This window comes from Sinocyclocheilus anshuiensis, unplaced genomic scaffold, assembly GCF_001515605.1.
Source record: "Sinocyclocheilus anshuiensis isolate Anshui unplaced genomic scaffold, SAMN03320099.WGS_v1.1 scaffold230, whole genome shotgun sequence".
Lineage (NCBI taxonomy): Eukaryota > Metazoa > Chordata > Actinopteri > Cypriniformes > Cyprinidae > Sinocyclocheilus > Sinocyclocheilus anshuiensis.
Genome location: NW_015546034.1, coordinates 461,066 through 488,637, shown reverse-complemented (window position 1 = coordinate 488,637; position 27,572 = coordinate 461,066). Strand labels below are relative to the sequence as shown.

Below are 27,572 nucleotides of genomic sequence, written 5' to 3'. Positions count from 1 at the left end.
CGTTGTTTGTCGTGTGCAGCATGTCAGTTGTCCAGGATTTACTGTCTCAAAATAGCAGGTGGGACTGAGCCATGGATTAACAGACAGACACACATGCACACTCAAAACAATGGCGACATGTGATGGTGTAGATGCAATATATATATATATATATATATATATATATATTTCCTATTTTCATATACTTTGAAATATTATTTATTTCTGGGACGCAGTGCTGAATTTTCATTGGCCATTACTCCAGGCTTCAGTGTAACATGATCATTCAGAAATAATTCTAATATGCTGATTTATTATCCGTGTTGAAACTGTTGTGCTGCTTAATATTTTTTTTGGAACCTTTTTTTCTTTGAATCATTGGTTCTTTGAATAAATAGTTAAAAAGAATAGCATTTATTCAAAATAGAAATATTTTTTTAACAATATTATATAAGTCTTTACTATCACTTTTTATTTATTTAAGACATCCTTGCTGAATAAAAGTATTAATTTCTTTGAAAAAATAAAATAAAATTACTGACCCCAAATTTTTGAATAGTAGTGTATATTGTAACACAACATTTATATTTTGAATAAACGCTGTTTTTTTTTTTTTACTTTTTATCTGTCAAAGAATCCTGAAAAATGTATCACAGGTCCCAAAAAATATTAAGCAGCACAACTGTTTCCAACATTGATTATAAATCAGCATATTAGAATGATTACTGAAGCATCATGTGACTGGAGCAATGATGCTGAAAATTCAGCTTTGCTTCACAGGAATAAATTATATTTTAAAGTATATTAAAATAGAAAATAGTTATTTTAAAGTGCAATAATTTTTCACAAAATTACAGTTTTTTCTGTATTTTTGATCCTTGATGAGCATAGGAAACTTAAAAAAAAAAAAACATTAAAAACCTTACTGAACACACTTTTGAATGGCACTGTATCATAACTCATTAAGATTTTTTTTAAAGAAATTATTACGTTTATTCAGCAGAGCTGCATAAATAATCAAAAGTGTCAGTAAATACATTTATGATGTTACAAAAGATTTCTATTTCAAGTTTTCTATGCTGTTTTTTAACCTTCTATTTAGCAAATAGTCCTGTAAAAAAAGTATCACAGTTTCCACAAAAATTGTTAATTAAATTGATAATAATTAGAAATATTTCTTGAGCACCAAACCAGCATAAACCAGGATCACGTGACAGGGCTGCTGAAATGTCATCAGCTTTCTGGAATAAATAACGTTTTAAAATATATTAAAAGAGAAAAGAGTTATTTTAAATTGTAATAACATTTCACAATATTACTGTTTTTACTGTATTTTATAGTCAAATAAATGCATATTTTGTGAGCATAAGAGACTTAAAAAAAAAAAATGTATATAGATCTGCTTGTGTTAGTGAGTGATTGATGGCAGTGGTAATCTAAATATCTAAATAAAAATAGGAGAAATTACCCAAATAAATATTCAATACTGATCAATGTATCCAATATTAACTGATACCAATAAAAAATAAAAATCTTCGTTAACCGATATGCTGCCATATATTCTGTTTTATATTCATATATTATTATGCTATATATTCTGTATTAAACCCTATCTAGTCTGAGGTATTTAAAAAAAAAAACTCAAGGCTGGAAATGCTTTAAAACACTTATCAGGAATACACTTCCTGAACACACGCATTACAGTAAAACACAGTCACAGCAAAGACCAAATATTGCTACAGCTGTCTCTAACAAACCCCTTTAACCCCATTTCTGTCCATCTTCTTTCTGATTGGCTGTCCCCATCCACTTCCTGTTCATCCTACACTTAAACTTTCTCCCAGGGTTCATGTGTTCACCGCTCAGCAAGTGTCAGCCTTTTGCTGCTTATCATGCAAATGTATGCAGGGCTGTTAGGAGAGGTGGTATCGGCTATTTTTAGATTTTATATTTTTTCTCTCTCTCTTTTCCTTAATGAGTTTCTGTATTTGAAGCCGCAGTGCGCTAAATGTTCTCTGTCTATTCCATTTTCCTCCAGGTTTTCTCGTTCTCTTGTCAGCTTCCCTACTCCTCCCTCTTTCCTAAAATCCAAATCTGTATGTTGAGCAGGGGATCTTCTGCGGTCGTTGCGTGTGTTTGTTCAGCGTGGCGGCCCAGGCACTGAGATGGTTTAGATTGCAGGGGTTGCCATGGAAACCAGCCTGTGTGCTCACACTTATAGATGGATAGAGTTGGTGAGAGGTCTGAGAGCAGGAGAGAAAGAAAGAGAGATGAGAAAAGGGTGAAAGAGTGGACAAGGTCAATCTAAACAATGACGTTGCCATCGTGAAGAGTATTCGGATTAGTTAGCGATAGCCTCATGCAGATCTTTAGCATTTAAATCCGGTTTGGTTTGCGTGGCATTATGAAAACACACCGATTCTTAAGTATATGCAGTTTTGTGAAGTATTATGTGCGATAATATCTGTACTCTCAATATTGGTGTTGGAGCTCTTAAAGATATATCTTACCTTTTAGATTGATCTTAACGTATTTCCCTTCATGCGATTAAGGACACTCAAAGAAATAATCTGCACTCGTTTTGTAATTTAAAAAGCAAGAGAGATAGAGAGTCATGTGACAGATGGCTAGTTAGATAACATCTCAGATCACTACGCTACTGTGGCTCCATAATACGACTGTGATATCACTTGCCAATCTTGGCAGAGACATGACTGCTTGACAACATGCTTGTGACTCAACTACATGACTGAAGGAATCGTTCTTTCTTTCTTTCTTTCTTTCTTTATTTCTTTTCTTTCTTTTTTTGAAAGTAACTGTAGAAAAGTTTGGGGTTGGTAAGATTTTCTTACAGTTGGATTCATTATTATATTACAAAAAATATTTGTTATGATTTCATTTTTTCTTTTTTGATATACTTTTAAATGTAATTTATTCCTGTGAAGGCAAAGCTGAAATTTTTAGCAGTCATTACTCCAGTCGTTAGAAATCATTCCAATATGCTGATTTGGGACTCAGGATTTTTTTTACTATCATTACCAATATTTTAAACAGTTTTGCTGCTTTATACATTTGTGGAATGTATATTATTCATTTATTTTAATTATATATTAATATATTTTTTAAATATAGTTCTTTGTTTAATAGAAAGTTTAAAAGGACATTTTTTTATGTGACACAGACATTTTTATAACATTATAAATGTCTTTAGTTCCACTTCAGATCAATTTAATGCATCTTTACTGAATAAAAGTATTGATCTCTTCCCAAAAAAAAAAAAAACTTTTGATCTGTAGTGTGTATATTTAATTTGATAATGTGATGTTTGTGTGTGTTGCAGTTATTGGTCATGAGAATTACACATGACTTAAGTTCTAAGCATTTCTAAGTGTATTTATTTTGCCACCTATGTTAACATACTCTATTCACAGCAGGAGAGTAGCTGCACGTACAGTTGCAGCACTGAGCCTATTTTTGCTGTCTGTTGTGCATTGAACTAAACAGAAATAATTGAAAATACACTCAACCTATTTATGAACAATTTCTTTTTACTATATATATTTTTATGAAGCAACATAAAGTACTGGAGCAAACTGCTCCACTTTATGGAAGGTTACATGCACAAGCACAAACAGTGCTTTCTCTTCACTTAATCTGACTGAGTCCAGATGATTTCATAACAGATTATAGCTTTTGCGATTTGTGCCGATTAATTACGTATGTATGTAAATGTGTTTAATGTAAATTAGATTTCACAACGATTAATTTGTAATAACTCTGAATGGCCAAGATCTCACTGAAAAACATTTTGTGTAGAAACAATTTTAACTCAGAAATTGATATTTGCAAATGAAAAGGAACACATTGAATGTGTTGAATGAGTGTATGATTTAAGGCAGTTATTAAGTACATGTTACCTAATAGCCTAAATAGCTTGAGTCTCTAACAGTCCTGTTGAAAAGACCAGCATTACCAGCATGCGTTGCATTTTGGATGCTGGTATTAACCAGCAAATTTATCTTGGTTTCAGCAGAAAGACCCAATTCAACAGGCTACGGTGGTCCACCAGCTAGACTCCAAACCATCACTAACCAGATTGTACCAGCATTTACCTGCAGGGTGCTATCAATCTGCACTAATTCTCTATCGCTAAAGTTTTTAAACTTTACCTGGGATGATGAAGTTGAAGGTTCTGTGGCTCATCTGTCACTCACTGATCAATCTGAAGTTATGGAACAGACTGTCATGGAGTTATAAGCAGATTTGCAATCTCTCTCTATCTCTCTCTCTTTCTGATTGATGCCATTTTAATTGGTCCCATGCTGTGCTCTGGCTGGATTGGAGAGTGCTTGTGGGTGGCGTGTCTGGGGCTGAAGTGGCATTGGCGTGGGTGGAGGATGCCCCGAGCTCCTCTTGGCTTGTCTGACCGTGGGCGAACACAGCGGTTCGGCTCAAACTCTCATCAGCTCAGTCTTCCATAAGCCAATCAGGAGAACAGTGGACGAAATATACACGAACAAAAAAAGAGCAAACGTGAGAGGCATAGAATGATGAGTATGTGCGTATAGAAGGGAGTTACCGTGGTTTGGTGAAGCGCACGTGCATCCCTGATCACCATGGACACAGTCACTAGGGAACGTGTTCATGCATTCTCACTTACTGCATGTCATCAGACTTGAATGAGATAGATAATGATTTTTATAGGTGTGAGTATGTGTACTGTACTCCTTTCTTTCTTTCTTTGTTAATGTTTCTTTACATTCAGCAATTATTGCAAACAGACTGTCAGCATTTACTAAATAGGGTGTGTGTAATTATAATTATTATCAATTGAATTAATTTTCATTAGTGCTGTCAAACGATTAATTGTGATTAATCACATCCAAAATAAAAGTTTTTGTGTACATAATATATGTGTGTACTGTGTATATTTATTATGTATATATAAATACCCACACATACAGTATATGTTTTGAAAATATTTTAAATGTATATATTTCATATAAATGTGTGTATATATATATTTCATATCATTTATGTAATATATAAATAGATTTTATGTATGACCATATTTTTCTAAAATATATACAGTACATGCATGTGTGTGTATTCGTATATACATAATAAATATACACAGTACATACTCATATATTATGTAAACAAAAACTTATATTTTGGAAGCGATTAATCGTGATTAATCATTTGACAGCACTAATTTTCATTTATATATTCAGTTTTAATTTTAATCCTAGTTTAAATTTTAGTAGTTTAATGTGCCCTCATCATTTTTATTAGTCTTTTATCAGTTTTTTTTTTTTGTTTTTTTTGCTTCAACTGATTTTTATTTCTGCTTTATTTTTAGTAATATTAGTTGTTCAACTTAAAGGGATAGTTCACCCAAAAATGAAAATTCTGTCATTAATTACTCACCCTCATGTCGTTCCAAACCCGTAAGACCTTTGTTCGTCTTCGGAACACAAATTAAGACATTTTTGATGAAATCGGAGAGATTTCTGACCCCCCATAGACAGAAACGCAACTACCATGTTCAGAAAGGTAGTAAAGACAATAGTCCAGATGACATCAAAAGTGGTTCAACTGTAATGTAATTAAGTTACGAGAATACTTTTTGTGCACAAAAAAAAAATAAAAATAATGACTTTATTCAACAATTTCTTCTCTTCCGTGTTGCCCACTTGGAATTATATAGCACTTGTATATCATACTCTCCATAATCTCCATACAGAGCTTAGTCAGAGTGGACAGCATACTTACTTTGACACAAGCAACAATGAGGCTTCAATGTGTCATACTGCCTTAAAGCTCTTATGTCAATATTTTTGTAATTTTCAAAACTCTCATTTTCCATACTGGAAATTCCTGAAAAGAACATATATGTTCCACAAAGACACATAGGCAGAAACTGTACAGGAGAAACAAAGTTTGAGTTATCATATTTCTAAGCTAACAGCATGATGCTTTAATAAGTAAAGAGACTGTAATAATTAATAAATAGTTCATTTGGTTAGAAAACTCAACTGTAAAATAAGAACATATTTTAAAATAGTTGAATCTGTTACTTTGTTTACAGTTTTGGCTTAACTTTTACCTCTGAGCTTGTCGATGTCTATTTTAGGTTTGCGTTCTCTGTAAAAGATACTATACATGCAATGATGCCTTACCTCACTTTACTGCCTTTATGTTGGGCCTATTATGCCTTAAAATGCTGTCTAGTTTGTCAGCACACTAGATTTTAAAACAAAGCTATCGATTTCCTCCCTGCCTCGTGTTCATGTCAAAATAAATATGGCGACTTAGTCTGAACAGATCTATAAAGTGATTGCAGACAGTATGAACTCCACTGGTATCATGTCTTCCCCTGTCAGTATGTTTATGTGTGGTACTCTAAGGTGGACTGTGTTTTGCTGGGAGGTATAGGTGTGTTCTGGTTAAGCTCTGCTTTTTGAGCAGATGGATAATGTATTATGTAAGCACATCTATCCCACTAATGGCCCTTTTAGCTGCCACGCTGTTCTCCTGAGCAGCTGCCCGCTCCAGAAGACAGGACGCTCTGATATCAGACAGCACACACACACACACACACACACACACAACTTGCCCCATAAGCACCCTGACATGAGACAGAATGCAGATGTACACATACACACGCTCAACGAACGTCCCCCTGGAACCTCGCAATGGTAATTGTACCGAGCCTAGTTGCTCTATGGGGGCTGTGTGCCGCCCTACGGGGATTCTTAGCTGTAATCACACCTCTGCAGCAGCTCCCCTTACAGACAGCATTAAAATAATGCAGCCCACACATACGCTGCTGTACTGAAAGACAAGAAGTGTGGGAGGAGTTGGATGGCAAGTTTATTGGAACAAAACATGAGGGAGAAAGTTGTTAGACTCTACTCTCCTCCAAGGAAACCTCTCTCTCTCATTGACGGACATTATGGGCAATGCCACAACACGCATAGTGATGTGAATGCAATTTCACAGTTGTTTGTGTGAGCATGGCGGTGGATCACATGGATGGTCAGGTGGTCCTCGGCGGCCAGTTTCTCTCATGATCAACACACATATACACAATTACTGCAGCCCTCAAAGGCGGAAAGTGAGGGGAAGAGTTGCTTGAGAATCAATGAGGTGTTTGTTTACTTCCTCTACTGGCTGGGTTGACGTTAGATCATGAGGCTTCTTGAGGACCGACCAGCTGTCTGGAGTTTGGTGACTGACCAAAGTTCTACAGTACCAGAGTGTTTGGATGTGTGTTCACTTTAGAAAGTGTTTGTATTTTTTATTTGTAGTTAATACTGTAAAAGAGGAGAAGTGCAAAAACGTCTCAGAACTTCGAACTGCGTCCTCTAGGGGTCGCTATGGGGTACGGTATACCCACGCCACCATGCTGAGGGGAGTGCATATCAGAAAACCACGGTGAGCACTAAGTACCAGCACGTGCTTTCAGATGGAGCGGCATTTACTACACAGAGCACTAGATCACTGACAAGCTACACAAAATCGCGTTCAAAATCGCAGGCGATCCATTGCCAATTTTGAACGCGAATTTGTGCAGCTTGTCAGCCATGGGAGTTGCACCTAGGACACCTTGAAGGCTCTCAGTGACATTATCCTATCCGGCCAAGGGCCTGAGCTGCATACCCTAAACAACTTTCCTGATAGTGGCTGAGCTGGGAAGCCCAAGCCTAGGGCAGAGCTCAAGGCATGGAATCAAAAGAAAGAGATTCATTAAGGGGATACGGCCAGGTGTCTAAAAACCAAAACAGACCCTGGCCTGCCACCAAGGGGGGCTACCACCGGTTCTGAATGAACCTGCTCAAAGAACTGACTCGACAGGTCTTTGGTAGCAACACCCTGCTCATAAATGTATCAACAGAGATACATTAGTTGAGTGGTGCCCAAGGCGATAACCGGGGCCTAAGCCAACTCAGAAAAAGGGAACGAGGCTAACAGCGTGTAACCCTTACCATACAGGATTTTAGAAAGTGCGCTGAATGCTTAGCGTGCACACTTACCACAATGTGAATTTTAGAAAGTGCACAGAGGCTTAGCGTGTGCACTTACCATAGCATGTATTTAGAAACACGGTTGCTTAAGGGGTAACCGAGACCGAATTAAGCCAGCCTAGGGGCCCTATGTGACTGTGGCACGCTCACAGAACAGATTCCGAAGCATCTGCTCAGAGATGCCCAGATGGGAGCGGCACGCTTGCAAGAGGCCCTTCATGATGAGGGGAGCACAGCTAGCTCACTTAACAAGCAACCCGCCAGGGAGGCAGGCGATGGCCCAGCCGCCTGGCATGATTGCTATACGGAGCTCAAAAGAGCGGAGGCCAATATTCAAAAAATAGAAGAGGGACTCGACGCTCAAATCGAGAGGGGCGTGCTCATATGAACCCCCAAGGGCATTGCTAAGCTTGACCCTAAGGAGAGCGGCTCAACAGGAAGGCAGAGAGAGGTCTAACAACCGGAGGCCGCTACACAATGGAGCTCAAACGAGCAGAGGACTTGAAGAGAGAGGTCCACAAATGCTCAGACGAGAACGACAGGCTCAAAGACAACCCTCTGAGGTGAGGGGAGCACTGCCTGGCTTGACCCAAAAAGAGGCAGCTTATCAGGGAAGCATCAAGTGACCCAACTACCTGATGTCACTGCCACGGAGCTCAAGAGCGGAGGGTTCAACCCCTAGCGAGGAGAGAGAGGAACCCAACTCGACCGAAGCGACCAATAGCCCAGGGTAGAGGACCTAACTCTCGAGTCGAGAGGAGGACTCACCCAGTCTGCCCAGGACCGGCGAGCTCAAAGGGACCCTCCCACAGTGAGGGGAGCACAGCCATGTCCGGGGGCAGATAGATCGCATAAAGGCAACTGACCAAGGAGGCGACAGAGACGGGCCTAACAATTAGTTAGTTGCAAATGGGGTTCTTCAGGAGCAGCGCTCTCAGCTCTCAAGCTGAGGCAGGCCCTTACAGCACTTACTGGGAGCAACTCATAGCTAACACTCAAAGAGAGGGGAGCACTTCTCAGCTCGACCAGAAAGGGGTGCTAGATTAGAAGGGGTAACCCAGCAGGGCCCAATAAGAGACAGTCCACTGGTGCAGCTGGACACGGTCTCATGCTCTCTATCTCAATAGAGAGCGTGGGTCCCGTATAACCAGACCCGATAGAATCTGAAGAAATAGCAGGACGCAAAAACCATTCATGTGTATAGAGTAGGGATGTCTGAATTGTTTAAATGTGTAGAATCCACATAAGCTTGTTTTTCATCAACCCGTCAAAATTTACAGCAGGGCATGCTAATTCGGTCCATTTTAGGCCAGACAGAAACTGCACACAGGCTGAATGTAAATATAAGTCTCTGTAAATCCACTCACTGACAGCAGGTGGTGCTTATGGAAAAGCTGTTTCCCGTAATCTCCGTAGACAAAGCAGCAAATCGCGGTAATCTAATACGGTTTTAATGATAATTAAAAGATGAAACAGTAATACTAACCGTGGGGAATTTTATCATGATTTATCGTCAAACCGGTAAGCGTTACATCCCTAGTATAGAGCTTACTGCTCCTCAGAGCAGAAGCACAAAAGAGGGGCTTCCACAGAAACACAAATCCCTCTTACCTCAGGAAGCGCGGTGTACTCCAGCCCACTCTGCAGATGGGTGATTACTGGTTCAACCATAAGGGCAGTGTGACAGTGAGGACCCACGGACCCGACCGTCTATGGAGCGTTGAGCTCCTCAACGCCTCAGCGAGAGTAGCTCTAGCTCAGAGAATGTTCATGAAGGTTAAGGAATGACTCAAATCTCGGGAGACCCCTCAGGGTGAGAAATGAGTAGCGCTCCCTAGCTCTAGGTCAGAGAATGTTCATGAAGGTTAAGGAATGACTCAAATCTCGGGAGACCCCTCAGGGTGAGAAATGAGTAGCGCACCCTGGCCAGAGGATAGGGAGCATGTCACAAAGCATGTACTCAGAAGAGTACTAGCCCATGAGAAGGACCCGCAGGTCCTGAGGTTGCAGCATTATACTGGGGACCTGATGCTGGGAGGCTTCCTCAGAAGCCCAGGCTGCGTGTCCAAGCCGAAGATGAGGGCTATCACCAGGGCTGGTTCCACAAGCTGATGAGTGAAACCATCACTGTAATCGGTCAACAGCAGGAGGTCCTGACTTAGCAACTGGGTCAAACCTAAAAGTCAGAAAAGAGAAAAGGTCCGAGTAGTGCTGCAGAGAAAGACTAGCATCAAATACACAAGAACTAGCAGTAGAGTAGATGAAAATGGATTGTACTCACCAACCATTGCTCCCGCGCATGACTCAGGCTCATGGATATAGACTGGAGGCGAAGTCCGAAGCCTGGACCTTCGTGGAATGAAGGATTTAAAATCCACCAGACTCATCCACAGATGTCTCTCCGTAACCACCATGGCCGCCATGGATCTGCCAATGGCAGTGGCTGCCTGCTTAGTGGCACGGAGAGCAAGATCCATGGTGCGACGCAACTCAGCCACCTCATCAGGGGATAGACCCTGGCCTTTATCCAGGTCTTTCAGCAGATTAGCCTGATAAGCCTGAAGCACTGCCATGGTGTGCGCGGGGCTGCAGCCTGACCTGCTACCGCGTATGCCCTGCTATTCAAACAAGATGTATCCTGAAGGGGTTTAGACGGCAGGGAGGGAGCCTTAAGAGAAGATGTCTCCCCCATAGAGAGATAGCAGGCTAGCGTCTCTTCAACAGGGGAATCTTTTCATAACCATTACCTCGGAAATCAAGCAAGAACGGAAACCGCTGCCGCGAATGTGTTGCTATTCCCGCGAGAGGCGAACGCACTCATGTAAAAGCTATCTACAAACTCGGGTAAATGGAGAAGTACTCACCTCCCCCTCAGTAGTCCCGCGAATGCATCACGATGAGCACAAGCCGTCTCGTCGTGCCAATGTTATTGTCTTTTTTAGATGTATGCTTCAGACACCGGTCACGCTGAAGGCGTTCCCTATAGCGACCCCTAGAGGACGCAGTTCGAAGTTCCCTCGAAAGGGAAGAATGATTGTTTTCAAACAGGTTTCCTTAAACATGCCAACTGTCTGCTATTGGTTGGATTAACAGGTTAGCCTCGCCCATTGGTTGAGCCGATGTTACTATGTCAAGCTGGTGATATACCAAAATTGGCATAGACAGTGATAAAAGCTTGATAATTCAATTTTAAATAAAAATCAATTAATGCAAAATGTAATTTGCCGGTCAGTACAATTTTTTAATATAGCCTATTTCAAAGTTTTAATGCTCACTGAGGCTGCATTTATTTGATCAAAAAATATTGTGAAAAGAGCAATATTGTGAAATGTTATTCAAATTTTAAATAACTGCTATTCTATTTGAATTTATTTTAAAATGTAATTTATTCCTGTGATGTCAAAACTGCATTTTCAGTATCATTACTCCAGTCTTCATTGTCACACGATCCTTCAGAAATCATTTTAATATTGTGATTTGGTGTTCAAGTAACATTTCTTATTATTATCAATGTTTAAAACAGTTGTTCTGCTTAATACTGCTTAATGTAAATATAATGCACTATGATTTTTTGTATTATTTATCAGGGTTATTTGATTTAAAGAAAATAAAAAACAGCACTTATTAATAATACTTATCTTGAAAATTTTTATGTGTTTTTGCTGAAAAATAATTTTTTTTTTAATATATGTACTGACACCGAACTTTTTATTTTTCTTTATCCATAGGCGACATATAAACTGACTAATATTCTGATAAAAAATAAATACAAATATATAAATACATACATGGACACACATAATACATGCATATATACATACATACATTTATAAATAAATATTTTAATTTAAAATATATACACATTCAATATTTTATATATTAACATTCAACTAGCTTATTTTTCCATGTCATTTTACTCTGCAGCTGCATCATCCAATGAAAATGAGGAGAGAGTGTTCCGTGAGCGGATGCGTCCACGCAAACGTCAGGGAGCTGTCCGAAGGCGCGTCCATCAGGTCAACGGTCACAAGTTCATGGCCACCTACCTGAGACAGCCCACCTACTGCTCCCACTGCAGAGATTTCATCTGGTAGGACCCTCAGCGCCCCTCACCTGTCGCCCTTTATCTAATTCACAACAGCTACGTCTATCCAGGACTACCTTTATTATAAGATTCCTTTCAGACATATAAAAGCTTTTGTTTATGTAATTTTCCAAGACAATGCATAATGACACCTGATGCTAATCACAGGCACTCCTCTTCTTTCCAACAAAAGAGTTTTAATAATGAATATTAATATTGAAAGCAAATTAGATCAACTGTTCTTTATGCTTGTGTGGAGGGCCTAAATGGATGCATTCATAGATTAGACAGATGTTTATTTTTATCTCTGCAAACAGTTCCTTCCTGCAGAGTAATAACTGTTAGGTCTAACTATTTGCTTACCTGGTGAATAGTGCATCTGTGTGGCTCCACACAATGCTGCTTGTTGCCGCTGACACAATCAGCTGTAGATGCAGTGTCTTTGTTGCAACACAATGTCCCCTCTGCTGGTCAGAAACAGAATTGCACAATCTTGCTGTATGCCACATACAATATCTAACACATTTATTTCACTCTGGTTCTGCAGGGGTGTATTGGGAAAACAGGGGTATCAGTGTCAGGGTGAGTAAGAATCTTCGCTTATATACAATGACAATAAAATCAATTATAATCTTTCCTCATTTGATAATCCAATCTTTATCTTTAGTGTACCTGCGTGGTCCATAAGAGATGCCATGAGCTCATTATAACAAAATGTGCTGGCTTGAAGAAACAGGAAGACACTCCTGAAGAGGTCAGTTCTACATTCTTGCTCTCTCAAGCTATGTTTGAGTTTGCATACTTGTATTAGTTTCTGAAGTATGTATACTACACGTTATGACCTAATACATTTGCCAGTATGTTCACAATTATCACAACAGAAAATAATGTGAGGAATACTGTTTCCCAGAATACGATGCACTTATCTTGACCTTGTTTTTACAGTGTGACAAACGATATCAGCAGCATTCTTCTTTCTTTCTTGTCATCTTTACTTAAAATTTTGTTAAAATATAGTTGTTGTATTACTGAGATGGTAGCGGGACACCACACATAATATAACATAATGAGATAATGTGACAGCATTTTGTAAATGTACTGTAGGAAGATCATGAGGACTTTTTAAAATGTTAAATATTGATGCATAATGTGTAATGAGACTAGGGCTGCCCCCTAATAGTCGACTAATTGTTAGTCGACCAGAAGAAGCTTGGTCGACCAAAATTGTATTAGTCGCTTAAAAAAAATCCACAGGCGATTTCACGCAGTCCGTGACGGACAGATCGTTAACGGCTAGTCTTTGGTAATACAGTACATCGGGCAGGACATCCAAACGCTCGTCTATCATTCATCGACCTCAAATATGGCTTATCATCTGAAATATGTAAGTAGCCTATGAGCAACTTTTCATGGCTGCTCAATCTAATGTTAACCTAGAGAAATGTGCGCTGTTCAAGTGTTTGTGCGGAGTGTGGAAGCTGAACAGTAGCTCACTGCAGGATGGAGGCGCCGGTGCGCTCACTTGATCTTAAAATACTTAAAATAATTTTTGGTCATACAGATAAATGCAGTACATCTTTCGAATCTGTAAAGACTCTACGTTTATTTGTGTGTGTATTTGTATGAGCACAATACCGCGCTTATGTGAAAGCAAACAGGATGCGCTTTCTGCCATCTCGGTCTGTGAATTTGAGCGCGAAACTCCGTGTATATATTTGCCTTACAGACATTAAAAATATATCTATATCTATAAATGTCTACTTTAAAATGAAACAATTCAAATGGAAAACAAATTGTCAGATTATGTAATCCATATGAAACATGCATACAGGCGCATCACTACTGCGGAGATGATGAGGCAGTGTCGCCGACTTCATCTCTGAAGCTGAAAACAAAGAAAGCACTAGTTTATCAAATTATTAAAATGTTAATGCAGTCTCCTTAGTGTTTTTCACTGACATATTCATAATCATTACTTCTGCCGGTGCGCTGTGGCAAGCTTTATGCGTGTACTTGAGCGCTTATTAGGCTATGTAGGCAATTAAAGGCTCATTATAATGATTAAAATGGTTTATTAATAAGCGTGCGATTAGTCAACTAATGCTTCAAATGAACGACTACTAGTCGACCAGAAAAATCCTTAGTCGAGGACAGCCCTAAATGAGACACATACTATTTAATTTTTTTTAGAAATTGTAGGTAGTGTACTGTACAGTGTATACTGTGTTGTTTTTCAGTATGCTAGTATTCTAACTAGCCCATGCAATGCTATTTTAATGTTATTTTGATATTAATTAATAGTATTATTATTGTATTATTTTTTGTTTTCGCCATCTTTATTATTTTTTTTTTCTTTTATATTTATATTTACCTTTCTTTTTTAAATTCCAGTTTTAGTAATTGTAGTACTTTAGCTTAAACTTATTTTATTTCCGTTATTTGCCAAGGCAAGATTTTTTTAATTTACCTTGAATTTTTCGGTTTTAGTTTTTCCCATCTAAATTTATTTAAATGAAATAATAAACAAATAATTTAGTTAACTAATAATGAATCCAGATTTTTCATAGTTTTAGTTAACAACACTGAGCCTCATGTGCCTAAAACTACTAAAACCTCTGCAGTATTTCCTCGTCAGAGTGATCAGTTGAATTGTGGGTATTGTGGCATGAATGACGTTTTGTTTTTATAGGTTGGCTCCCAGCGCTTCAGTGTAAACATTCCACACATGTTCAGCATTCATAATTACAAAGTCCCCACCTTCTGCGACCACTGCGGCTCCTTACTTTGGGGACTGATGCGGCAAGGCCTGCAGTGCAAAGGTAAGTGTTGTGAAAAATCATTTTGTTCAAGAATCTAATGTTATTGCAATGTATTCATTTCTGTCTTCTCGCCTGTTTTCAGCCTGTAAAATGAATGTCCATCGACGCTGTGAAAGTAATGTAGCTCCTAGCTGTGGTGTCGATGCCAGAAAAATTGCTAAAGTGCTGTCTGATCTCGGGGTGACGCCAGATAAGATCTCCAACAGTACCCAGCGCAGGAAAAAGGTGAGCGATCTAAATATCTGAGGAATGTGGGGAGGCCAGATTGGAGCATGGGTTGATGCGGTAATCTACAGCCCACAAGCAAATGAGTTACGAAATATTGTTGCTCTTATCACATGAGAAAAGCACATTATAATGGGGCACATTATAAGCAGGGGGGGAAAATTAAAGTATGATCACTTTAAATAATGATGCAGTAAAATGAGGCCAGTGACAATTGTGACGATGATGGAAAGGATTAGAGTGAGAAAGGCATAAAAATATTAAAAACATTAGTAATGATATTAAAAATGTTCTCTCTTTAGTTGACTCCAGGGCAGGACCCTCAGCAACCCACAACAGAAGTCCCCACATCAGAGGAATCTGACCGATGCAAATCAGCTCCAACTTCACCTTGCGACCAGGGTACAAAGTTACACACACTCTCACACTCTCTGCAATCTTAGTCTTTCATTACTACATATTCATAATTTATTTGCACACTTAATGGGATAGTTAATCCAAAAAGGAATATTCTGTCATTTATTGTTCTAAATCTGTACGTGTTTTTCTTACGTGGAACACAAAAGGAGAAATTTTGAAGAATGTGCTGGATGCTCTTTCAATTTTAATTTCAATTATATTCCTATTACAATGAATGGAGCTTCAAAAGTGATTTAAAAGCACAATAAAATAAAATCACTGCATTTGATTTTGTGTGAATTTTGATTTTGTGTGATTTTGTGCTTGGACCATCTTTATAAGTTTATCCAGTATCATTATTTAAATTAAATGTAATTTCTCCTTTTGTGTTTTAAGGAAGAAAGAAAGGAACTCATACAGGTTTAGAGTGTGAGTAAATATTGGCAGAATTATCATTTTTGAAAGAATTATTCCTTTAAGTCTAATGTTAATGTTTGTCTATTTGTAGCGGAGCTTGCAGAACTGGAGAGTATCCGCAAGGCCCTTTCATTCGGCCAGGAGCGCAAGTCTTCCTCCTCTTCCACAAGCAGTGGCGTTCAGAGCACAGCGACCGAGGGCCGGGAGAATGGAGATGTGGTGACTGTCCAGACGAAGAAGATGAGTCTCACCGACTTCTCATTCATCAAAGTGCTGGGCAAAGGCAGCTTTGGCAAGGTGAGTGTTTTTCACAAATCAGTACTTTTCAGATTTGCTATAGGAATCAACATCTTCACCTTGCCCTTTCCATGCTGTAGGTGATGCTGGCGGAACTGAAAGGCACAGATGAAGTTTACGCTGTGAAAGTATTGAAGAAAGACGTCATCCTTCAAGATGATGATGTGGACTGCACTTTGACAGAGAAACGCATTCTAGCCCTGGCTAGAAAACATCCCTATCTAACCCAGCTATTCTGCTGCTTCCAGACAAAGGTAAAGCAGTCACTAAACCAAGATCCGATTTCCCGCTAATCCAGACTCAAGATTAAACACTTTAGATCTACCGTCTTTTTCATGTCACCTTCATATCGTTCCAAATGCAGTATTACTTTCTTTCTACCCGTGAAAAAAAGCGAGATGTTAGACAGATTGTCCACACTTCTGTTGGCCATACCATTAAAAGTGGATGAATTTATACTGTCAAGTTCCAAAATAGAACTTCATGCATTGATTCATAGCTCTAGCTCTATGCAACACTTGTATACCTCATTCCAAGTCTTCTGAAGCCATACAATAACTGTATATGTGTAAACTAACCAAAAAATGTATTTGAACTATTATTAAAAATATCGCCAAGTCTTCAATAAAGTTTACTTAATGCATTAGGTATCATGAACTAACAATAAATGGATTTATTCTACAAGGCTACTGTTTATTTCTATAGACACTACCATTCAAAAGTTAAGGCTCTATAATCTATAAATATTTTTTTGAAAGAAATCTCTTATTACTCACTAAGGCTGCATTTATTTAATCACAAATACAATAAAAACAAATATATTTTAAAATGTTTAAAATTTAAATATACTACAAATTCGTTTTCTTATGATGGTTAATTTTCAGGAGCCAATAATTCAGTCTTCAGTGTCACATAGTCCTTCAGAAATCATTGTGATGTGCTGATTGGGTGTTTAAAGGGGTCATATGATGCGATTTCAAGTTTTCCTTTCTTTAAAGCATGTCAACATATTATGTTACACCAAATACACAAAATAATGATCTTTAAAAAAGCATCATATGACCCCTTTAAGAAATATTTCTTATTATTATCAATAACCGTTTTTGCTGCTTAATATTATGTGTAAACCATGATACATTTTTGTCAGGATTCTTTGATAAATAGAAAGTTCAAAAGAACAGCATTTACTTAAAATATAAATATTTTGTAACAATGTAAATATTTGTTAACGTAATGTATCCTTGCTAAATAAATGTATTCAGTTCTTTCAACAACAACAAAAAAAAAAAACTGTCCCCGACTCGAAACTTTTGAACTGTAGTGTATGATAATGAAGTTTTAATATTTTGAAGCTCATGGCAACTAATGCATTACCTAATGTTCACAAATCGAAACTTGTAAAGTTTTATGGAAATAGCATGTAAAAATCTCAGTTTTCTCATAATCCAGCAGATGGCAGAGCCACACATTATGACTTTATCAGGATTTCACTGCTAATACCAGACGTTGTCCAGGAGGTGGCAGTGTGGCCTCTTTCTGATGGTTAATGTGTGTTGTAGATCATGTATCGCAATGTGGTTTTAGGTGACAGTCTGTTGAGTTGTTTGAAACTGAATAAAAAGAGAGAGATGTCAGTTGAGTTTATGAAACCTTTAGCACTTTAAAGTGGTTTAGGATCCTAAAAAGTGCCTGTTTTTATTTTCTAAGTAAAAAAATGACACCAGCGTGTGAATTAAAAATCGCTGAAATATGTCCAGTATGTTAACTTCTTTGAATTTCTTTTAATCACAAGTTAAACAAGAAACTTCTGCACACAACTGTATTTACAGATAGGGAAGGCGAGTTACAGTGGTACTCGTTCTGTCAATGAATTGTGCTCATTAAAGACTCTGACATCCTTTTCACCCACGCTTTTATCACTCATCTTCTGTCTCTTTTCCCCGTCCTTCTCTATTTTGCACTTTCACTTCTTTCCGTCTCTTGTTCAGCTTCCCCTCCCATGCCCCAGTTACACTCACAGTGATATCTAGTGTCCTCATTTCTCTTTTTACCGCCCCCTCTCTATCTATTTGCCCACATCTGAGAACACACACACACAAAAAAAAAGAGTACAATACAAGAGATGCAAAAACGAAGGGTTGGAGGCAGTAGTAGTGCGGGAAAGGGGCAGAAAGAAGAAGGAAGACATTATTTGGGGGGAAAGAGGAGTTGTGTACTCTTTTTGAACTGCTGCCTCTGGTTTTAATCAGCTTTGGGATCGCAGCCATATTCTTATCAACTGTAATTACGCTGTAGAAATGTAAATAACATTACACAACTGTTTCTGATGAGGCCTGTTGGGACCGCGGGCATGCATGCTCCTGCAGATAAAAAATAGCCAAAAGAAGGGGCCATATAGAAGGACCATGAGGAGGATTATGGAACATGTGAAGTCTGAATGATTGCCTGGGAAAAGAGAGAGGCAGAAAGAAGGAGGGGCAGAGGGTTAGCTCATGCTACAACAATTTAAAACTACAGATAAACAACAGTTAAAGTACTCGTTCATCCAAAAATGAAAGCTCTGTCATCATCTACTCGCCCTCACGTCACTTGTTATATTATGATAGCGCTTTATTTGATATATTATTATTATATTACTAATAATATATTATGTTATATTAAAATTTTACCTAACTTTCAGTGATAAAAAAATAGCCTAGTGATTTTAACAAATATTTCAAAAATGACTACTATCTTGAAATGTGTTTTATACTGTATATTAATGAGTAATATATTATATGAAAACCGTATCTTAAGTTCCAATAATAAATAAAAATGAAATAAAGAATTCTAGCCTAATTGGTCATTAATAAATTAAATAATAATTTATAATATATTATATTAAAAATGTAATTTAAATTCTGAGAAAAATAAAATAAAGAATTAAAAACTATTTGTTTATTAACAAATATAAATGACATTATTGTATTATATTGTATTATATTATATTAGCTCTGTTATTGTTTAAAAATGCCTGGCTTAAAATGAACCAAAAATAGGTTGTAAACTAAAAATCAGACACATCATTACTAGAGGCATCAGCAATAATCAAAATATATATTTTTTAAATTAAAAAAAAGTTTATTATTTAATTATAATTTATTCAACTTATTAATAAATGTTTATTTATTTAACATATCAATAAATGTTAATTTACAACCTATTTTGGGTTCATTTTAAGCAAGGAATACAATATTTTTTTAACAATAGTTGAGTTAAATAAAACTACCCAGAAGATTGGGTTAAACATTTAACCCAACCACTGGGTCAAAACAGCCCAATCGCTGGGTTCGTCCATATTTCACCCAGTGCTGGGTTGTTTTTAACCAAGCTTCTTTTTTTTTTTAGTGTAGGAGGACTGGGATATGACATGATATAGCTGAAAACTAACAGTATATGAGTGAAGTCAAGTCACCTTTATTTCTATAGTGCTTTATACGATACAGATAGTGCCAAATTGACTTTACTGAGATAAACCGGAATAGCAGAATCATTTATGGGAACTCAACTATGGAGACAGTTCAGATTCTGCTGTAAAGCAGCTCTACAAGACAATAGTTTCAACCAGTGTTAATATTGTTAGGTTCATTTTGATCAATTATTTTGCATACCTTCCCAACACTCAGAGGGAATGTGCAGCTACAGGCGAGTAAGAAGAATTATTTGAGTGGACAGAGAAATGGTGGTTTGTCACAGTTATGGACAGTGTGCTAGACATGAGTGTGTTCTTCACTCCCAGCTGAGGACAGGCACAGATTGAGGTCATTATCACAGCTCACTGCTCACATTTCTAGAACTGTAGCAACCCAGAAGCCCTCACGTGCTTCCCTTCGCTACTGTGAAGCGATCTAGACTCAAGTGAGTTCAGTGAACCTGTGCCCTGATGTTTTACTTTTCAATGCAGTTGCAAATAATTACTGAGATGAACAAAGGCCCAAGATCTAGATTGCATCACATTCATTTTCTAGAGATTATTTTCAGAAACATTAAAAATCTTAACTTGAAAATTTTTGCACAGTATATATATATATATATATATATATTCAGGATTATTTGATGAATAAGTACAACAGCGTTTTAGTGCCATGTTAAAAAAATTATTTAAAAAAAATCTAAGAATATTTTGAGAGTATAGCCTATATTGCATATGCAAATGGCCCAGATTGGAAGCACCGGGAGAAATTCCTAATTACTGAGATGAACAAAGGCCCAAGATCTAGATTGCATCACATTCATTTTCTTTGAGATCTCTTGCATTCATTCTTTCTTTCTTTAATATCTAATTTGTCTTTATTAGAGTGAAATGAGAAGACATGCAGATCACTCTCTTTTCTTGATTTGTATTATTGTCTTATATGTGAAGTTTTTGCCCTCTGCCTTTGTACAATTTATGTGGAGCACTCACTTGTCTTCCATCCAAAGGAAGGAAAAGTTTATTTGTGCCTCGTTTTCTTTCTTCCACCCCCCTCTCTGCATGTCTTGCTTGTCTCTCGTTTTCTTTCTGTCTCTCTTTTTCCAGAGTAGATTGATGAGTTGAATTCACTCTCAAAACTCTGAACAATGTTGTAGTGCAGCCAAACCTAAGCTCAAATTTCTTTTAAGCATGACAACATCTCTCCTTCATTCATCATCCATCCTTTGCTCTTTCTCAATCCATCTTTTTTATCTGTATCGCTCTCAATTCTCACTTGTTTTTACATCAGTCTGTTAGACTGCTGGCTCTGAATATATTAGTTGTTTTTTTTGTAAAATGTGCACCTAATTCAAAGTCATTATAAAACCTTTTCAGACATAGAAAGCTGCAGGACACTCCCTTGTTTTAAAGGTCTAAATTTCCCTACAGTTGTCTTGCCTTACACCTGAGACAGTGAAGTATCAGCAAACTTTTCTCTGAATGAGCAGAATAAAGTTGATTCAGAAATAGTTCATTTTTCATTTGATTTTTTATTTTTTTTATTTAAGCTTTTAAGCTCTTACTCTAAAGCTCTTATCAATTTGGAGTAAAATATAGCTTATTGTGTGTTAGTCTTTTAGTAATTTAGTAAGGTAATTAAAATCAGTAAGGTTTCAGTAAGTTTTAGTAAGGTTATGTGTTTTCTATTTAATATGTTTTAAAATTTAATTTATTCCTGTGATGGCAAAGCTTAATTTTTAGCAGCTATTACTCAAATCTTCAATGTTACATGATAGAAATAATTTAGAAATCATTCTAATATGCTGTCCTCAAAAACATTTCATAATATTGTCCATGTTGAAAAGAGTTGTGCTGCTGAATATTTTTGTGAAAATTGATATATAAAATGTATATATTTTTTGTGAAATATATATAGTGCCATGTTAAAAAAATTATTTAAAAAAAATCTAAGAATATTTTGAGAGTATAGCCTATATTGCATATGCAAATGGCCCAGATTGGAAGCACCGGGAGAAATTCCTAAGTCTCAGCTTTCAAATTCTGTCAGTTTTATAGTGAAATACAAACAATTTGTCTTACAATAATGTGTTTTTCACGCTCTTTAATGTGGCGTGACAGATTGCTGTATTCGCCTCAGTTTAAGGTCAATGTAAATCAATCATCTTTCTGATTACAATATTCGTTTCATTAAATTAAGCTAATTTTTTTTTAATGCCTTCTGATGTTCCTTCACGTTTATATCGTGCTATAACTCGAAATAAAGAGGAAAAACACATTTATGATTTGTATTTCGTGATAAAACTGACAGAAATTTAAAGCTGAGCTGTGTTATATTAAAAGCAGCGATTACTGTCACATCAAAATATTTTGACTTTATTCTTATAATTTTGACTTTATTCTCTAAAAATTTCGAATTTATTCTCATAATTTCAACTTTATTCTCGAAATATTTTAATTTTATTTTCATAATTTTGACTTTATTCTCTAATTATTTCCACTTTATTTTCGTATTGCTACGGCTTTATTCTCGTAATTTCGACTTTATTCTCAAAATATTTTAACTTTATTCTCGTAATTTTGACTTTATTCTCAAAATATTACAACTTTAATCTCGAATTATTTAGACTTTATTCTCGTATTGCTACGACTTTATTCTCATAATTTTGACTTTTTCTCAAAATATTACAACTTTAATCTCGTAATCTTAGATTTTTTCCCCTTTTTTAGCATGGCACTAAAACGCTGTCTTAAATAAGAACAGTATTTATTTGAAATAGAGTTTTTTGTATATTATACAAATATTAAAGGCCTTTATTATCACAATTTAATGCATGCTTGCTGAATAAAATAGTAGTGTAATAATGTTTTAGCATACTTATTTAATTAAACACTATTGCCACAGTAAGTAGTACTTCAGAATGTACAGTACAGCTTTAATCCCACACAGATTTGGTGAAGTTGTTTAGTTGTGTATGTCTACATCTATAGGCTTTCGCTAATGCAGATTGCGGGTCTTATCATGCTTGTGTGCTGTATGTCTGTTTTGTGTTTTCAGCACCGGTTTGTCAGAAGTGTCCTGCACCTGCAGTCTTTAGAAAATAAACCATTGAAAATGTCTTTCATAACATGTTATATAAGCATGGATGAGACTAAACAGACGTTTCCTTACACCACCCGTCTGTTATAGCATGACAGAAAACTGCCCTGCTTCACACACACACATACACTATAATTCCAGATGTAGCGATACACTGTACTTTTCTGAATTCATGACACAAAGGTATCAAAAAGTCGTCTTGTAAGCTAACAAAAGCAGAGTTAGTTTTGACTAACCCAAATGGGGCAGCGCTGTGTCCGCTATCTTCCAATCAGAGCTGCTGTCTTGTGGTCCAGCCTAAAGGGAAGAAACATTTGTTCATTTCTAATTAGGGGCAGGAAATGTTTGTTCATATTGGATTGGGTGGGCCTCCTTCAGATTTCTTGGCACATTTACACAAACTATTTAAGCATCCTGTTTAAATTCCTCTTCTCTGAGTAAAGAACAAAGTACACAGAAGTGGGCTTTTGTATACTTACATAAGAGAACTTTGTTCATCAGAAGTCACGGCTTAAAACAATTTTTGTCAGTGAGGGAATGTGGAGTATGCCAGTGTGATATTTCTGGCAGCATTTCATTATGTATGCTGTATTAAATACCAACCACCACTTAACAATTAAGATTTATTTAATATACCTATATCCTGATTGATTTAGTATAATATTCATGTGATTATTTCTCAGCATAATGCTTAAGGACCATAATATTGGTGCAAAATAAAAAGGTCCTTTCATGTCAAAGTACTTAGGGTTTTGTTCAAATTCTAATAAACTTAAGCTTGTGGCATGCTGTGATGTATGCTTTTACATTTAAAAGACTTTTAAAAGTTTAATGATAAATCTCATTAACAAACAAAGAATAATGGATTTTATCCAGATCTTAAAAAAGATGCTTGGAGGTGGGCGCTTTGAACTTAAGCCAATAAGAAACCACCTAGAAACCCTCAACAACCTCAGAACCCACTCTGATTAGCATTAGCATACCAACATCCTGCCAACCACTCACTATAAACTAGCATCATGCTGTTGACTTTTGCACTGGCAAGTATTACTTCTGTCCTGTGTGGCTGGTGAAAAATCTAAATATAGAGACTCCATAGTCAGATAAGAGATTAGGAAATCATTTAGCAACTCATTCCTTGAATTAGATGATATATGATTTGTTATAATGTATATCACCTTAAATGAAATTTTGCTCACCCTCAGGTCATCCAAGATTTTGCTGATTGAGTTTTTTTCTTCATTGGAACAGATTTTGAGAAATTTAGCATTGCATCACTTGCTCACCATTGGATCCTCTGCAGTGAATGGGTGCCGTCAGAATGAGAGTCCAAAGTAATCCACATGACTCCAGTCCATCAATTAATGCCTTGTGAAATGACAAGCTGCATGTTTGTAAGAAACAAATCCATCATTAGGCATTTTAACTGTAAACTATCGCCTCTGGCCAAAATTCCAGAGTCCATAGAGTCCATAATCCATAATAACGCTTCTTTCAGTGAAAGATTTCACCCACTCTCAATCCAAAACCATTCTAAACGAATATCTTGGTGGATTTTGATGTGTTTTCGCTTGTAACCGGTGCATATTTCTCTCCTGATTCTCCTGAAGATTACTTTTTCACTGAAGAAAGCAATATTATGGATAGAGGACTCATATTTTAGCAAGTTAAAACCGTCCTAATGATGCATTTGTTTACAAGCATGTAGCTTTTCGCAAGACGTTAATTGATGGACTGGAGTCATGCGGATTACATGTGGATTATTTGTTGTGTTTCTATCAGCTGTTTTAACTCTCATTCTGACAGCACCCATTGACTGCAGAGGATCCACTGGTGATCAAGTAATGCTAAATCCTGGAGCGTGAGTAAAGTTTCAGTAAATGTAATTTTTTTGGTGATCTATTCCTTTAAAAAAAGACTTAAGATAGTTGTGTTGAGCGTGTATTCATTTTTTGTTTCCTTATAATCCCTTGACCTTTGCTGTGTGCTTAGCAGCACACAAGCTTTCTTGTGTGTGGGAGGATGTGTGTGACCAAACTGGAACCTTTTGGACCCATGAATGAGCGGTACGTCTGGCGTAAAAAATCACCACGGTCAAACATGGAGGTGGACCGGTCTTGATATGGGGTTCTTTGCTGCTGCAGGAAGTGGAAATCTTGACTGCATGAAGGACATAATGGATTCATTAGAGTATAGGAGAGAATTGAATTATTGATAATAATTCATTTAAAATATTTTTTTTAACTAGAAGTCTATGGCATGTCCCCATGTACAGCTTATAGCCAGGTAAATGTTAAATTCTGCAGGATTTCATGTAGCTTTACCAGAATTGCTTTTATCTGAATTGGGGACTGTTTTATCATAAGGCCTCCATAAAAGATCTCCACTTCCTGATCATAAATGATGTGGATAAAGAGAACGATGTGTATAAGATGTTTATACAGTTTTTATATTGATATGCCCTTTTCCTAATTCATAGAATAGGCACACAAACATCCCAAACTTTCCTTTCTTATTTCCTTATTAGTTACAAGAAATGTTTCCTATAGTGTGAGTCAGAAAGTGTAATCAGAAAGGTGATCAAGTAAGCATATTTGTTAGCTCTGTTGATTGTGCATTGGCATGTGCAGTGCTTAACTGTTATCTGGACACATGTAATGTGAAACTACAAGAGGATTGACAGTGAAACTATAGATTATTTTAAATTACGCTATTACTGGGTGTGGTGTCTGTTCTATGAAAATCAACTCTGTCTTTTTGTCTTATTTTTTATTCTTTCTCTGTCTCTCTAGGATCGGTTGTTCTTTGTTATGGAGTATGTGAACGGAGGAGACCTGATGTTTCAGATCCAGCGCTCACGAAAGTTTGATGAAGCTCGTTCCCGTTTCTACGCAGCTGAGGTCACATCTGCGCTTATGTTCCTGCATCAACACGGCGTCATCTACAGGTATACACACCCACAGTAAAAATCAAGCCAGTTTTACTTACTTAATGTGTCATGTTTATGAATGACGAGTGATTTCTTTTATGAGATGGATTTTCAATGGTAAAAAAGTAGTGCAGAATTTTATCAATCAGAAATTAATTGGTTTGTGAAAACTGGTCATTTCATACCACAAACTAGGATATGAACACCTATTTAAATCAAAAATAAATTAATAAAAATACACACTTCACCTTAAAAGTCAACATAAAATCACAATTGACAATTTTACTTTCTTAATGCAAAAATAAATATTTATTAATAATAAATTCTAATTATTAATACCTACATATAGCCGTCTCTGCATACTAAGGTAGGATAAGAACACTTATTTAAAAGAAATAAACAAAGAAAAAATGCACACTTCACCCTTAAAGTCAATTTGCAATCACAATTGACTGTTTTTACGTTCTTATTGCACATTTATGTTCATGTTGGTATTGTCCACAATATTGACAAAATTAAGAAAGTTTGATTTGATGTTTAATTTTTGGTGACACTAACCGTGTAGAAATTGTACACTTCAACTCTAAATACAAGCACTAGTCATGCCATGAGATTGCAGTGTGACTTCAGCTCCCACAAATGATGCCAATCCTACCCAGGCATCATGCTAACTGGCACTCAAAGACTTTAAATGCTTGTTTTTGTTCCAGCTCTGAGGCAGATGCTAATCCTATTTGACCTGTGAGAGTTAGCAGAAGATCACGCCTTTGTTAGTGAAGCGTTTAGTATCAGCTTACCTCTCTCAGTGAAGTAAAGTCCTTATTCAGGCCAGAGCGGGTTTCCTGCTCCCCAGGCACAGCTGAAGATACAATGTACACTGTGTGCTAACTGCAGCTCTGCGCTCCTGGTACAGTTCAGACAGAGCTTTTATTTTTTGAACAGAAGCCAATAACATTAAACAATTGTGAAGCGTCTCAAAGGACTAATCCTTTGACACACATGCACACTACGTTCATACAGCAGTATAATACAGTTTAAGTGATCAGTATGGTGTGTTCACACTCGCTTCAGTTATGAAAGCGAATCAAATGCATTCAATGTTCTCATATGTACAGAACAACTTGAGAGTCACACCTGTTGATTAAAACTGTTGTCAATCCCAAACTGACTGTGTGAACACAGCCAAACACATTCATTCCTTCCCAGGTACAAACTTGTATCTCGCTGTCTTTCCGTCTGTTTATCACACAATCAGACTTACAAGCAAAAAGATATGCTGAAAGCTGAATACAGAGGCTGCAATGGGTCACATGCCCTGAGAAAAGCACAAAAGCACTATTCCTTATCCAAAGCTTGGGTAGATACTGTAGTACATTCCTGCTGAGACCTGCAAAGAAACAAGAGGTCAAACTTCACACGACCCCCATTTGAGACAACCATCATTATCTTCCCTGTTATCATGTCAAAAGTGCTTGCCATTTCAGTGTCTTGATGCTTATATTGATTTGTTCTAGTCCAATAAAGGGTTTTTGAGTTCATTAATGCAAGTGAGCTGCATTGCCCAGCTCTTTCTGCAGGGTTTGAATTTTGTTAATAGTAGTCATTTGAAGATAGATCTGATTAATGGTTGCAGGAACACCAATGCTAAATTCCTCACTGAATTATATTAATAGTTCATTGCATGATTTAAAGATATGACGATCAAATGTTTCCTTATTTGTGGTCTTGTAAATGTATAGATGGTTTTGCATGATAGATATAGCCTCAGGGAAGTGTTGAGGAATGTAAGTGGAGGTAGGATGTATTAGTGGATTACAGCACCTTTCTGAAGAATGAGAGGCC

General features: G+C 36.9%; 1 protein-coding gene across 1 annotated transcript in view; it reads left to right on the top strand.

Moving 5' to 3' along the window:
- LOC107698816 (protein kinase C epsilon type-like) overlaps positions 1 to 27,572 on the top strand; it is a 62,129-nt gene that overhangs the window by 22,599 nt on the left and 11,958 nt on the right. The window contains exons 3-11 of the mRNA XM_016499931.1: positions 11,934 to 12,099; positions 12,641 to 12,675; positions 12,759 to 12,847; positions 14,783 to 14,912; positions 14,995 to 15,137; positions 15,440 to 15,539; positions 16,045 to 16,250; positions 16,331 to 16,504; positions 25,594 to 25,748. Of these exons, the coding sequence (XP_016355417.1) occupies positions 11,934 to 12,099; positions 12,641 to 12,675; positions 12,759 to 12,847; positions 14,783 to 14,912; positions 14,995 to 15,137; positions 15,440 to 15,539; positions 16,045 to 16,250; positions 16,331 to 16,504; positions 25,594 to 25,748 (1,198 nt within the window). The remainder of the gene's footprint in view (positions 1 to 11,933; positions 12,100 to 12,640; positions 12,676 to 12,758; positions 12,848 to 14,782; positions 14,913 to 14,994; positions 15,138 to 15,439; positions 15,540 to 16,044; positions 16,251 to 16,330; positions 16,505 to 25,593; positions 25,749 to 27,572) is intronic.